At 50.2% G+C, this 13,110-nt stretch overlaps 5 protein-coding genes across 5 annotated transcripts; 3 read left to right on the top strand and 2 right to left on the bottom strand.

Annotated features, from left to right (window-relative positions):
• Nucleotides 1-297: 297 nt before the first annotated feature.
• On the top strand, nucleotides 298-1,089 carry QC763_0089190 (uncharacterized protein; the record flags this gene model as incomplete). The annotated part of the gene is made up of 2 exons (XM_062906232.1): nucleotides 298-709; nucleotides 775-1,089. Exons 1-2 carry the CDS (start codon nucleotides 533-535, stop codon nucleotides 1,087-1,089), a joined length of 492 nt encoding a protein of 163 aa, XP_062762493.1. The 5' UTR covers nucleotides 298-532.
• A 1,998-nt stretch (nucleotides 1,090-3,087) lies between these two features.
• Nucleotides 3,088-6,030, bottom strand: FET3 (Canonical ferroxidase FET3-like protein). Its single transcript, XM_062914265.1, has 5 exons — nucleotides 4,718-6,030; nucleotides 4,447-4,670; nucleotides 4,037-4,392; nucleotides 3,755-3,980; nucleotides 3,088-3,570 (listed from the first exon to the last, which is right to left on the bottom strand). Exons 1-5 carry the CDS (start codon nucleotides 5,663-5,665, stop codon nucleotides 3,303-3,305), a joined length of 2,022 nt encoding a protein of 673 aa, XP_062762492.1. The 5' UTR covers nucleotides 5,666-6,030; the 3' UTR covers nucleotides 3,088-3,302.
• Nucleotides 6,031-6,428: 398 nt separating this feature from the next.
• On the top strand, nucleotides 6,429-8,068 carry FTR1 (high-affinity iron permease). The gene is made up of 3 exons (XM_062914264.1): nucleotides 6,429-7,271; nucleotides 7,332-7,533; nucleotides 7,585-8,068. Exons 1-3 carry the CDS (start codon nucleotides 6,679-6,681, stop codon nucleotides 7,906-7,908), a joined length of 1,119 nt encoding a protein of 372 aa, XP_062762491.1. The 5' UTR covers nucleotides 6,429-6,678; the 3' UTR covers nucleotides 7,909-8,068.
• A 240-nt stretch (nucleotides 8,069-8,308) lies between these two features.
• Nucleotides 8,309-9,796, bottom strand: QC763_604200 (uncharacterized protein; the record flags this gene model as incomplete). The annotated part of the gene is made up of 1 exon (XM_062914263.1): nucleotides 8,309-9,796. One exon carries the CDS (start codon nucleotides 9,794-9,796, stop codon nucleotides 8,309-8,311), a length of 1,488 nt encoding a protein of 495 aa, XP_062762490.1.
• A 1,266-nt stretch (nucleotides 9,797-11,062) lies between these two features.
• PTC6 (Protein phosphatase 2C 6) lies at nucleotides 11,063-12,997 on the top strand (the record flags this gene model as incomplete). Its single annotated transcript, XM_062914262.1, has 1 exon — nucleotides 11,063-12,997. One exon carries the CDS (start codon nucleotides 11,063-11,065, stop codon nucleotides 12,995-12,997), a length of 1,935 nt encoding a protein of 644 aa, XP_062762489.1.
• Between the last annotated feature and the right edge of the window lie 113 nt (nucleotides 12,998-13,110).

Raw genomic sequence — 13,110 nt, 5'->3', positions numbered from 1 at the left:
CGCCTATGCCAGAAAGTGATCGGTGAACATGCTAGGTATTTGAAGGTCATTTAAGTTCGAAATGTGGTTGGTAACTGAGCAGCAAACGAGGGGAACCTTAGAAAGCTGGTTGTTTCAGCTTGTTGGGCTCAACCAGCTTGTTCAACGACTGGGCAGTCATATCCCTCATGTCACACGAGAAAAGAAGCATTCTTGACAGGGGCGACGTCCAATCTTCATCAAAAGACATGGCATGAGGCTTGTTGAATGCATAAATATTGATCCTTATCAGACATACAGGCATATCCCAATGAATATAACCGGTCATGAACGGGTTGCAGCAGAGGCGGCCCGCCCCCTTCTGCACAATGCCCTCCAAGTTCGTTTGCAAACCTTCTTCACGCTACTACGACTCAAACTCCGGTGTCCTCCGGCCTTTTCCATTCCTGCTTTTCCTCGATACAAATAATGCCAATGTATCATCAGTGGTTGTTGATGACGGCACTTTCCATCACACTTGGTTCTCGGGCGCAGCAGGATTCCGATCCCCAAGATGTCAGAGACGACAAAGTTGTACCTTCTGGTTCTGCATTCGAATGTTGATGCCACCGAGGATACAGTCAACCGAGGATTAGCATCTGTATTCCGCGCAGCCTCAGTAGCTGACCATGATTTGTGGAAAGCGGATCTGAACTATCCGCAATCCAATAATAGTCACTGCTCTATACAAGTGAGTGGTCATTCGTATTCCGCCACAGCATGAGACTTCACGTTTGAGGACTGACATGCTCCTAGATTGTCTTGGAACGCAAGAGCCCCCTCGGCCCCGACCAAAGTGTCGAAGATGATATCCAACGGCTATGCAACAGTCTCTTCAGCTCAGGCGATGCTCTGTCTTTACTAAGACTGCGGGAGAAGCACAATGTCCAGTTCATACCCAACCTTCCTCCAGGAAAATCAATAGAGGGCGTTGAGGGAAACAATTTTCAGATCTTTCTCCGTCAGTTCTTAACTCACAAGGCAGAGAACTCTGCAAAGGTGTTGCCGACAGACCTTCAATGCCAGAACCTGCAGACAGAGAATCGCGATGAGTGGACTTATGGATTGTAAGATTCACCCTTTGTATTCCACTTTTTCTTTTTGGAATCAAGACAAACTTACCACGTGTATTCGCGTATTAGCAAAAAGGTCATCATGAGATAGATGTTTCGTCTTTAGGCCCTAGCATCGTATTGAAATGGGCCAGTGGAATGCAAAATGTTCAGAGCATAACAGCATCGATAGGAACGGCCAGCAACTTTCTTCAAGCAGCTGCATTTACAGCCCTCTCGGTGGTCTGGGTGCTACAGCAATGTTTATGTAATCCCCTAAGATCCAATGAACCTTCTGGTTTTCCCGTGAATGGTTTCTTTCTGGTGCTTTTATATTGAAAGTTTCAAACAGATCGAGCCTAAACAGCTCAGTTGCACCGAACTGCATAAAAGGATCAACGAATCAGCCCAGAAGCTGGAGAAAATGCAATATGAGGTGCATCAAGCCTTTCGACAAGTGCGATGCAGGGAAGACGAAGGTAATTACCTACCTGATATGGCCGTCGCCTGTTTTTTTTTTCTTTTGCCAGAATCTTTGCAGGAACGGACCTGACTGTCTAATAGGAACAAAGAAAGAGGCAGCGAGCCAGATAGTAAAACTTCAAACCGCAATCGATACCCTCGGAAACTCACTAAAAGAAGTGGAAAACTTGTACACATATGCAACAGTGGAGAGAAACTCGAAGCGATAGTCCAAGTGGTCGTGGATTGCCACAGCTGCGGTTGTGGGAGCCGTCACAGGGTCTGGTGGCTGGTACCTTGTTGGTCACACTGTGTGGTGGGCAACCGCAACAACCACATTCAAAGTGACTACGAGTGTTGCTAGGGTGGTAGTAGGTAGTTCAGGTGTGGGAGTCTCTTCGTGTAATGCGTGGCATCGAAATGACGACGGAAACAAGGCAAAACAAGGCAAGTTAGAAATGCCCTGAGCTTCCCATTCCTGTCTGCTACCACTCATATTGCCTCGTACTTCGAGTGCGATACGTACTAACTTTAATTTCTTCCCACTGTCTACAGCCCAACAGCAACTTGCAAAGATCAAGAAGATCCTCCATCAGACCAGCCTCTGGCTCCACCTCGCCATGTATGAACAGCAGATCAAGAACAGCGGGGGCGAGGCAGCACTCACGGGGGAAGACCGAAAAAAACGGACTCGGTTCCGTGAACGGATGAAAAACGTCTTCAACATTGAAAACCCTTTGGAGAATGCAGACAATCCAGACTACCTTGGGCAGATTCTAGGGTATGAAACAATCGTGACGAAAGATCTGCAGGAGCTTGTCAACATAATCGAGAAGCGAACACTTCCAGGTTGGTTTACCTGATGGTGTTCACGTTGACGGGGACTTGCCTGGTGCGGTAGGTTGTTCAAGTTGGCATGAGATTGGGCGGGAGAAATATGCAATTACCTGAAGCAACAGACCGTTGGATGGAATTGGCGGCATACACGAAGGCTCTCTTGTTTACGGGATGATGATGATTTATGATTAAGTTTTCTTCCTGCTTGCTAATACTATCAACCTTGACAATAGTGATCGGCAAGCTTCCAAGATATCCACAAACAGGCCTGTGTGATTCTTGCGCCGAGATTTGTACCAAAAGCTTCTTGTCCAGTAGATATAGGTAAAGATGGGTTTGAACAGGATATTCAGCAAATTTGAGACGTAATTTTCAATGTGGTTATTGCTGTTATCATTACCTACTGGTACTGCGTCCAGAGTTGTCACCAGCGTTGCCATTTCTGCCGTCTTTCAATCGACGACTCCCTTGGTCTTCAAGCTTATCGCGACAAGCCCTGCCACCAGAGGCTTTCTAAACTGACTATTATGTTCATGTGAAGATGTAAAACGTGGGTTGATGAGGGGCAATAACAGTACTGGTGTGAGTGGAAGCAGCTGAGTCTCGTTAAAATATAGCTGGCCTAGAAAAGAGTGTGATTGAGTATCTTGTGAAAGCAAGTACAATCATAGTCAACTCTCAGCCTATTCATGAACCACTAAAGTTTCACAAAAAAGATTCGGTGAACATGCCTTCTTGGTATAATCCCTCTGATTGATAGCTACTCAGAACTGCCGAATAACCTCAGGAAAAGTCCAATCTTCTGGCATCCCCAAACCAAATGGAAGCAAGCTATCGGACTATGAGGCAACATGGCATAAGAAACAGCCCTTATGATACAAATTAAGTCCCGAATCCACTCGTGTGCCATCAAATATCATATGGATGGCCCCATCAAACTCGTAATCCGTCGCCCCTGAGCTTGGCACGAGTCTCGTTTCTACGCAGCTTATGCACACGCCGATCATTCACCAATGTCGAACCGGACGGCATGTCCCTCAGCTTGACATCCCCAGCTCCGTCTTGTTGACCCTCAATGCGGACCTTCTTGTCCTCTCCGCCACTAACCCCCTCGGCAAAGCCATACCACGCGATCGTCATCACGCCCAGTATACCTGTCAGGCAGCTAAAGACCAGGGCGGCGATGCCTGGACCGGTAAACCTATTTTGTAGCCAAAAAATGTTATCATCATCGTCATCCCAGAAAGCGCAGTTATCCTCCCTCCCACATCAGATCTTCACCATCATCATCGGTGTCTGTCTCTTACTATTCCAACATGAAATAGCCATTCGACTCGTCCTCAGACTCTGTATCAGATGAAGGTCACTCTGCTGAAGTAACGTACCCGTCAGGCAACCGATTGGGCGGTGCATTCTCCCCATCTAGGTTCAAAAAATCCTCAGAATTTCCGGCAGCATTTCCTCCTGTGGGCACTCCCATCTTCTTGCAGACGTCAAGATGATCGGGAGGAATGGTGAGGGACTGTTGAATTTCGAGAGGCGCTTCAACAAAGGTTGCCAAGAGTCCAGATTGCACATGCCACTCTATGTGGCAATGGAAAAGCCATACGCCTATTCTCGATTGTTAGAAACCATACAATGAACGAGGGCAAAGAGGAAAAAAAAACCTGGGTTGTCGGCTTTGAAGCGTAGAACCAAGTTCCCATTAGGGTATACGAAAACAGTATCCCTTCTCATGGGCACATGCGCGAAGTCCGATAATGTGATGCCTGAATCTTGAAATGTTCCTGCATCGTCTTCAGAGCGCCAGACGACCTGAAAATCGTGGCCGTGGAGGTGGAATGGGTGGATTCCCGGATCGAGGTTGTTCAGCACGATCTCCACAATGTCATCCTTTTGGAGAACAGTGCTATGAGTGTAGGTGCCGTAAACCACCGGGTTGGTTGCTAGATCTTGAGAACTCATGACGGTGTAAAGGGTGGGAACCTTGGGAGGAACATATGTTATGTTGTTGAAGAATGCACTGGACAATGGTCAGAATATGAAACTGGAAGTGTTAGAAACGCATAGCACCTACTAGTTGGCTCCGTCACCAAGATTGTCCATCATCACATCTAACTGCACAACTTGATTTGGTTCACCAAAGAGAGGCTGATCATCTAACGGTGTCAAATCAAAGTCATCAACAGGATTGAAAGAACCGTCCAGCTTGGCCGCATCTGGCCAGTTGCTGTCCTCGTCATAGATCAGCCACCCGGTTATATTGGGGTTGAAAGACTTTGGTGGACTGTCAAATAGATTCTGACTGGTCAGCTAAGAAAGGACATGAATGGAAACGGGAAACTTACCAGATCCATGCTACCAACGAATGGAAAGTTTGCCGAGCCGTCTGCCTTGGTGGTGATGAGGAAGCTGTAACGTTGACCAGGAGTTATGTATATCATGTTTGCTTCCACCGGGTGGGTATAAATACCATCAATCATGATGATGATCATGTTGTGCCCCTCAAACCAGAGGTAGACACTGGCAAAAGCGCCCATGTTGATCACATCAAAACGATATGTCGTCTTAGGACTGACCATGATGCTTGCATCGATCTCGTCGTTGAATAAACCCAAATCCGGTACGGGCTCTGCTCCTGTTGGGTTGGCTTTGCTCATGAACCGGGCGATAAGGTCTGGCATCTTGTCTAGGTACCAGTCTGAGACGGTGAGAAGCCGAGTCTCGCTGTACTTGTCCGCAAAAGGGTCATCCGGGTCGTGAATGATAAGGGGCCCTCGCAAGCCATCTGGATACTGCCCATGGACATGTGAGTGATACCAGTAAATGCCGGGCTCGTTAACAGTGAAGTTGTATGTGAAGCTTGAGCCAGGTGGGATCGTGCACTGAGATACATGAACCGGGCCGTCCATGTGTGTCTCATTCCGTAGATAGAGACCGTGAAAGTGAAGAGACGTAGGCTCAGTCTCCAGCAGGTTGAGAAGATGGACAATGACGCGGTCCCCAACTGTGGCTTCCATCACAGGCAAAGGCCATTTACCATTGATGCCAATGACTGGCTTGGTCGAATTCTCATCGGCATCAGGGTCGTCAGGGCTGGCCACCACCCAAGAGACATTGAACTTGTAGACGTGGGTCTTGTCGCTGTACGTGTGCCAAAGAGCAGAGTCATCGACACCGCTGTCGATATCGTGAGCGGTATCAGGTTGCTGCGCATGGCCAGAAAGACAAAAACCAAACAAAAGCAGGAATATCCAAAGCAAAGAGTTTGGAGATCCAGGGATGCCGCGATTCATATTGGGTTCTTGTTTTCAACAGTGGAGAGTTCTTTGAGGTCAGAGAAAGGATTATGGAGATATCGAAGAAGGCCACACATGGAAGCCGGGAACGCGCGGGAGGTTGTTAATGGATCAGAAAAGACGTAGCCCAGTATTCGATACCCGATAGCTATCCGATAGAAGCTGGACGGTCGGAGTAAAGCACTTGATACCCGACCCCGCCATCAGAGAGTCGGGCACCCATGTTTATGACGGTGTTGAGGCAGGAACGAGTGGTCGGTTCGCACCCTGCGACTGCTGTCCAAGTCACCACATGGGTAGGGTGGGACAAGCATCATAATCGGTGTCTCAGAAGGCGAGGGATTTAAATCACCATCAGGAAGATTTCCAATGCTTTAGCTGTCTGCATAAGTGTATTTGTATATTGACCCTTCAGAATGAGGCTACATAAGTAGCCCCTTGTCAATCACCCCTTCAAGATCGACAGTCCACAAAGCTTAACTGTGCTTGGCTTCCTTGGCCCCTTGGCAAAGTCCCCCTTTTTGTCTCATGTCTATGTACACCGGTGGTTGGACCGTGATCAACTGGCTCATGATATATCATGTCTGTACTTTTTCACACGAGTACCCCAGGTCAGGCAGCCGTGTGTTGATGTGCTCAAAAGTCGACTTGAGAACCTTGATGGCCTCGGAGGAGTCTCACGTGGCAGTTTTTCCCCGAGTACACCGAGTCCCCTGAGATCAAACACAGGAAAGAACGACTTATCAACGCGTCTTCATACCCCGCGTTTGTGCCACCGCATTTGATAGCGTGACTGCCTTGTAGTCCAGATGGTCTGATATTATGGCCCAACTCACCACACCCACTTTCTCGTCTTTGTCTGTTCCCCCCATTCCTTTCCATTATTGTGTGATCAGACAATCTCGATCTGATAGCCCACCGAGACCGACCTTCTCTCCAACTATCTTGGCATACTTGTTGGCCCTCAGTGTACCTCAGACACTTCGGCTTTGAAGCAAAGAGTCGCAAAGATGGTCGCTCTCTTCTCGATACCCATCTTCCTCGTCACTTTCCGGGAGGCCCTCGAGACAGCCATCATCGTCTCGATTCTCCTGGCCTTCATCAAGAAAACCCTCTACCGATCCCATCGCGCAATCTACAGGCAGCTCGTCCGTCAAGTCTGGCTCGGCACCTCGGCCGGCCTGGTTATCACTCTCATCATCTCTGGCGCCCTCATCGGAGTGTTTTACTCCCTCGGTGTCGACCAATGGGGTGCCCGCGAGCTTACTTATGAAGGCGCCTTCTCTCTCATCGCCTCTCTCATCATCACTGCCGTCGGTTTCGCCTTATTGAGAATCGGCAAGATGCAAGACAAGTGGAAAGCCAAGATCGAGCAGTCGCTAGGCGAGCAGGCAAGGCAAAGACGAACTAAGAGAGGCACTGTCATGATGTGGTTGGAAAAGTATAGCATGTTCATGCTGCCCTTTGTTACCGTGCTCAGGGAGGGGATTGAGGCGGTGGTTTTCATTGCGGGAGTTAGCTTCTCTGCACCTGTTACGTCGGTGCCGATTGCTGTGATTATTGGACTGATGGTTGGTGCAGGAGTTGGCTTGGCCATGTACAAGTAAGTCTTTGACAGGATCGGATGAAAGAAGGCGCAGGTTTCTCACATGGCGAACAATAGGGGTGGTTCACATACCAAAATGAAGCTGTTCCTCGTCATCTCGACTTGTTTTCTCTACCTGGTCGCAGCCGGTCTCTTCTCAAGGGCTGTCTGGGCCTTTGAACAACAAATTTGGCAAGACATGGTGGGCGGTGGTGATATTGCCGAGCTAGGCTCAGGTCCGGGAACTTATGATATTGACAAGTCCGTTTGGCACGTCGATGTAGGTTCTCTCCTCCGATCTCAAGGTGAAAGGCGCTAATAATCATCACAGTGTTGCAGCCCCTTTGTGAACGGCGGATCAGGTTGGGGATTCCTCAACGCTGTTCTAGGCTGGAATAACTCGGCGACGTACGGCTCGGTCATATCATACAATGTCTACTGGATTGTAGTCATTACCATCTTCATGATCCTGAGGTACAAGGAGGTAAAGGGACACTGGCCTTTCTCCAAGAAGCCAACACCGACAGAGGAACACATTGGACACAGGGAGGAGAGCATCAAGACAGCCATTAGGCCTGGCAGTGACATCCTCTGCGTTGAGGGAAATGCGGCTCCGTATGTGAAGATTGAAGACAATATTTCAAGGATGGTTTGAACCTTTGCTGGAGATTTCTGAAGGCTTTGATGGTTGTCTGGGCCTCACTGAGAGAGTTGATGGAGGTTAGGGTAATGGCCGACATTTGTATCATAGGTACTGCCGCTGTATGGTAGTTTAGTCAATTTGAAACATACAAATGGATGATATCAATAAGGCGTGTTCTTTGTTTATGAATGGCATTTTCGATTCTCATATAAGCCACAGCAGCGCGTGTGAACCGAGCCCCAAGGCGTGAGCAAGCCAGGGATTTATTGTGAGCAAGCCAAAACCATCACAAGCAAGCCAAAAGTATACCACAAGCAAGCCAGAGGTATCGTGCACAAGCCAGAATTAACGTGAATAAGTGTAAAGTAATACCATGAGTAAACCAGGGAGTTTGCCCGCAGCTCTCAAGACATCATTTGGGAAAAGACTTCTCCCCAAGCTTCCATTTTCCGAAGCTGATTCCTTCTGTCTCCCCTTCATTTTCTCCGGCTGTCCAATCCCACTCATCGGCTGTGAATACCTCTCTTGCTAAATTCTCTGCCGCAAATGCACCCCCGTATCTTAGCCTCTGATCAGAGCTCATCGAGCTGGTATATTTCAAGACCCTTTCCTCCCCATCTTCCGCCCCGTGCCTTCTTTCCCAGGAAGCTTCCACTCTATCCTTCGCCCACTCTACCCGACTGATACCCACCCCGCCACCTCCCAGCCTGGCCTCGACAAATTCCAATATCCTGCACATCCTACCCCTCAGATCGCAATGCCTGTGGTTGTTATCGATTTGATACGCCGGGCATTGCTTAAGAGTCTTGATTATGTACAAGACGTCTGACATGATGTAGTCATTCGGCGGGCCAGAAGCATGGAATTTATCGTACGACTTTGGGGCAAAATCGACAAAGGAGAGGAGGTTGCGGTTGGTGAGAAATTTGATAGCTACCCCTAATTGGAAAGAGTCGCAGCTGGGAGAGGAGGTGTAGCCTAGCTTGCACTGGGGGCGAGACTGCGAGGGGGAGATGTAGAGGGAGAGGAAGTGTGATGGGACGGAGGAGACTGTGTTGAGGATGCAGTCCCGGCGGAGCTGGAGTTCTTGTTCGAGACCGGAGGGGAGATCCCACCATGCTGCTGTGTAGACGTGTTCGGGCTTTTCGTCTTCTTCGTCGAAGAGGGTGCACCATCGTCTTGAGCCGTACATGACTAGCTCGCGGGTGGAGGGTTGGAAGACTAATGGGCGGTTGAGAAGCCAGGAGACGAGGATCTTTTGGCGGAGGAGCTCTTCAGAGGACTTGGAGAGGGCTGGGCCGGTTCGGTTTTGGTTTTGGGTGGTGATGGGGGGAAATTTGAACTTGATTGCGGCTAGCCATTTGGATACTAAGGGGGTGCAGTCGAAGCGATCTGCTAGGACGGCAATGATGGCCAGGTAGCGGACGGCGAGGGGCTTGGTGGTGATGGGGACTCGATGAAGGATCCTCATCAGGTCACCGAAGGCCAAGCTGAGGTTGGCGGTACGGGAGGCTTCGTCATCTTCATTGATTTCGACGATTGGCAGCTCGGAAAGGTCTGCTTCGGAGGGTTTTACGTTTGATAGGGACAGCTTTTGGAGGGCATTTTCAATTGCCTTGGCTTCCACAAACCGTGTGTCCCCTAGCAAACGGTTGAAGTACCCTGAATTGGCTTTTAGAACAGATATTTGCACCCTGTAGCCTTGCTTCACTGTGGGCTTGAGAGCCGTTGGTGGCTCCTTTGACTTTTTGGCTGCCGTGAGTGTTTCTTTCGACGTGTTGAAGGTGACACGAAGGACAAGGTCACCCTCAGGAGCTATGTCGACCACAGCCAGATCACCAAGATATTTTCCCGGAGGCGGGCCGGCCGGGTTGACTTGTTCCGGAGCGGAGCCGTCCATGACCGGGACCGGGGCTGAGAAAATATCAGACTCAGGGCCGGGACGGGATTAGGCTCCCGTGGTGAATGTTTGAGGAGGCTTTTCCAGGTTTGCCCCTGGCCGGCTCTGAAAAAATTCTTATAGGGCGGTTGGCCGGTGGATGGCGTTAGGGGCGATCTGATCTGATAACCAACCACGTCGTGGATCAAATAATTGGCACTGGAAAACACTGAACCAGGCCTCAAAAATATTTGATAGGCTTTAAAAGATAGGTAAGGGGCCTTAATAGATAACTGGCAGGCCTTAGAAGATCCTTACTAGGCCTCTTGATTATTTTTTAGGCCTTAGCTATCTTCTGAGGCGTGACAATTATCTTTTAACGCCTGTTTTTCTTTTTAAAAGGTGAAGCTCGATGATGATTATACGTTTTACCGACTTGCAGTACCACTTATTTTGTCCACGATGTGCTTGCTAACCACGATGTTGCGTTTTTAGAATCCGCTATTTGTAACGGCAGTCCACAAGGGCCGAATATCGCGATCCATATCCGTAGCTCAAAAATCTTCAGCCTGACAAGTGGCTCCAGATGAGTGTTAGGCCGAAGTGGTCCGTCTTGGGATACGGTTTGTTTGAGAATTACCTATAAAAGTAATGCTGGTTGAGACCAACAAATGCCAGTGTGTTTCGCTTTAGGTCGAGTGCAAGACTACCATATCGAGAAAAAGAACATCACGGTTCATCTGTCATTGAGAGCGAGGGTTGAGAGTGAGATCAAAGGTGCCAAGAGCACCCGCTAAATGACGTTGACGAAGCCCCCACCAGCGGACCCCCGGGGCCCCAGAGAGCATGCCGCTCCCCTGCGTTTCTGTCAAAAGTGCATGTTTATTCCCTGCAACAGCAATATCCAAGCATCTTTCCGTCCCTTTTTATCTATCACCAGACATCTACCACGGACTCTCCGTTATCCGATCTCGATTCCCGGTGGAAAACATCAGCCGAGCCAGTCCCAGACTGTGGAAAGCAAACCCTGAACGCCAAGTCCCTACAAGTCAACCAAAGACAGCCAATTGCTGCAGCGCACGAAGAGCACGCCTCTTGGCCCCAACTTATTCCCCGAACTCATCAAGTGCCTGCTCGGCCTGCACCTCGCCCTCGCACTACGTCAGCCACCTCTTTCTGGTTCCATGGCCCCATTTTGCACGATATCGAGTCTCTACCTATTTGCTGGCCGGGAACCTACATTAGCTGGTCTTTTATAAGACTGCAATTGGCTCTGTCTGCTTGGCGATGCTCCCATTGCCTTGTCGTCGGGCTCTGGGACAGCTTACGGTGAGGAGTGTCCGGACAGCTTCGTCCCGACTCCCACCACCCACTCCTACCCTCCTCGACGCCTTCATTAGCTACATCGCAACCTTTTTTCATCACCACGGACGAGCTCAGATGCGGAACCTTACCGTCTCACACACTCGCGCCTTGCGACTCGCAGGCGCCAACCGTCACCTCCGAACACCAACTCGAGCTACCATCCTGGCACACCGCGATGCGACACAGCCTTGCGGCAGCTGGCGAGCCCAGAGCACTGTCGCCGCCAACCCAGTTCTACGACGGGGCTTTCACAACTACTTCATAACTCACCTTCCCTCGTCCTCGCTTCATCCAGACTCGCGATCCTCTGTCGGCCCCGGCCACAAGCTTCCTCGATCTGCCTCGACACCACACACGCCAGAACCTGGGTCATCACCAGCCTTGAACCCACCAAATATGCCCGGTCGCGATTTGACGGTAGTCCGTATCCCTCTCCGAAGCGCCAAGCACCACTTTGGTACATCTGTCTCGCGCGGACAGCGGCCATACAACGAGGATACCAACCAAGCAGGGACAATAACGTTGCCAGCTTTCTCAAAGCGTGTACCAACCAGTGTGGTGCGCCAGCCAAGACCCACAGGCGAAAGCATCAATGCTTACAGCGCCCTGGGGGATCCTCAAATATTCTACTTTGGCGTATTTGACGGGCACGGAGGGTCCGAGTGTAGCGAGTTTCTGCGAGACGAATTGCATGGGTATATAGAGGAGGCGGCGGCGGAATTTGAGCTGGAAAGCAGCTTGAAGGGTGATAAGGATCGCAGGTACTCCCTGTCAGACCCAGGGTATTCCTTATCAGAACCAGATGTCTCGCGCAACCAGGAAGAACCGAGGGAACACAATGCTGGGGACGGTTCTGAGCTTCCAGCAGGTCTCAGCAAGACTGTGAAGTTGGAGCAAGAGCTTCTCAATGAGTACCGGCGCACCATTGGAGGCTACTTTCGCCGATTTCATCCGAGCCACTTCACGGCTTCCACCGTCTCGTCCACCTCCTCCTTTTCCGAAGAACCTATGTCATCAACAATTCCTAGCAATGTGCCCGCAACCCTCGAATCCGTTCTGACCTATGCCTTTCTCAGGGCTGACCTCGATTTCGTCACCGCGCAAGCGCGCAAGCCAGATCCAGAAGACGTGATTGTAGAAGACCTGCCTCTTAACAAGGACGAGATCCTGGGCGTCCCGCACCTTCCCCCATCGGGCCATAGCATCGGCGGGCGGGAGCGCTTCAAGGGAGGCTCTACCGCTTCGGTAGCTCTCATCTCGACTCCTACTCCGGCTCCTTTTTGGCATCCCAATGCGCACTCAACGCTGGTTGTAGCCCATGTGGGAGACACGCGTGTCTTGCTGTGCGAGACCAAGACCGGCAAACCTCTGGCTTTGACCACCGACCATCGGCCATCATCGCCAGTTGAGACGAGACGGATGAGTCGATATGCCAGCAGTATGATTACCGATTCTTTTGGAGAGGAGAGAATCGGTGGGCTGGCCAATAGCAGATCATTTGGGGACATGCAGAGCAAAAGGATCGGTGTTTCTGCTGAGCCAGATATCACCAGGGTGGAGATGGGCCCGGCAGAGTACTCGTTTTTGGTGCTCATGTCTGACGGTGTGAGCGGAAGCTTGTCGGATCAGGAAATTGTGGATGTGATTAAAGAGGCCAAGACTCCGGAAGATGGTGCTAGGCATGTGATTGAGTATGCGACGGAGGTGTCGAGTGACGGCGACAACGCGACTTGTCAAGTTATCAGATTGGGAGGCTGGGAGAGGAGAAGCGAGGGCGGCCTGGGGAGCCTGGGTACGAAGGAGATGAGGGACATGAGAAGGGATGAGGCGTTGGACCCAAGAAGACGGAGGAGTTGAGACTTGAGAGGAGTACACTGCGTTTTTAGGCATATTCTTTTTGTTTTAGATTTTTGCGAGGCTAGGGCGGAATGCGCGGCGTTAAGGATGATAGAGGAGATATCGTCATGTTA

The sequence above is a fragment of the Podospora pseudopauciseta genome, chromosome 6 (genome assembly GCF_035222475.1).
Source record: "Podospora pseudopauciseta strain CBS 411.78 chromosome 6, whole genome shotgun sequence".
Lineage (NCBI taxonomy): Eukaryota > Fungi > Ascomycota > Sordariomycetes > Sordariales > Podosporaceae > Podospora > Podospora pseudopauciseta.
This window is presented reverse-complemented; position numbering and strand designations above follow the sequence as displayed.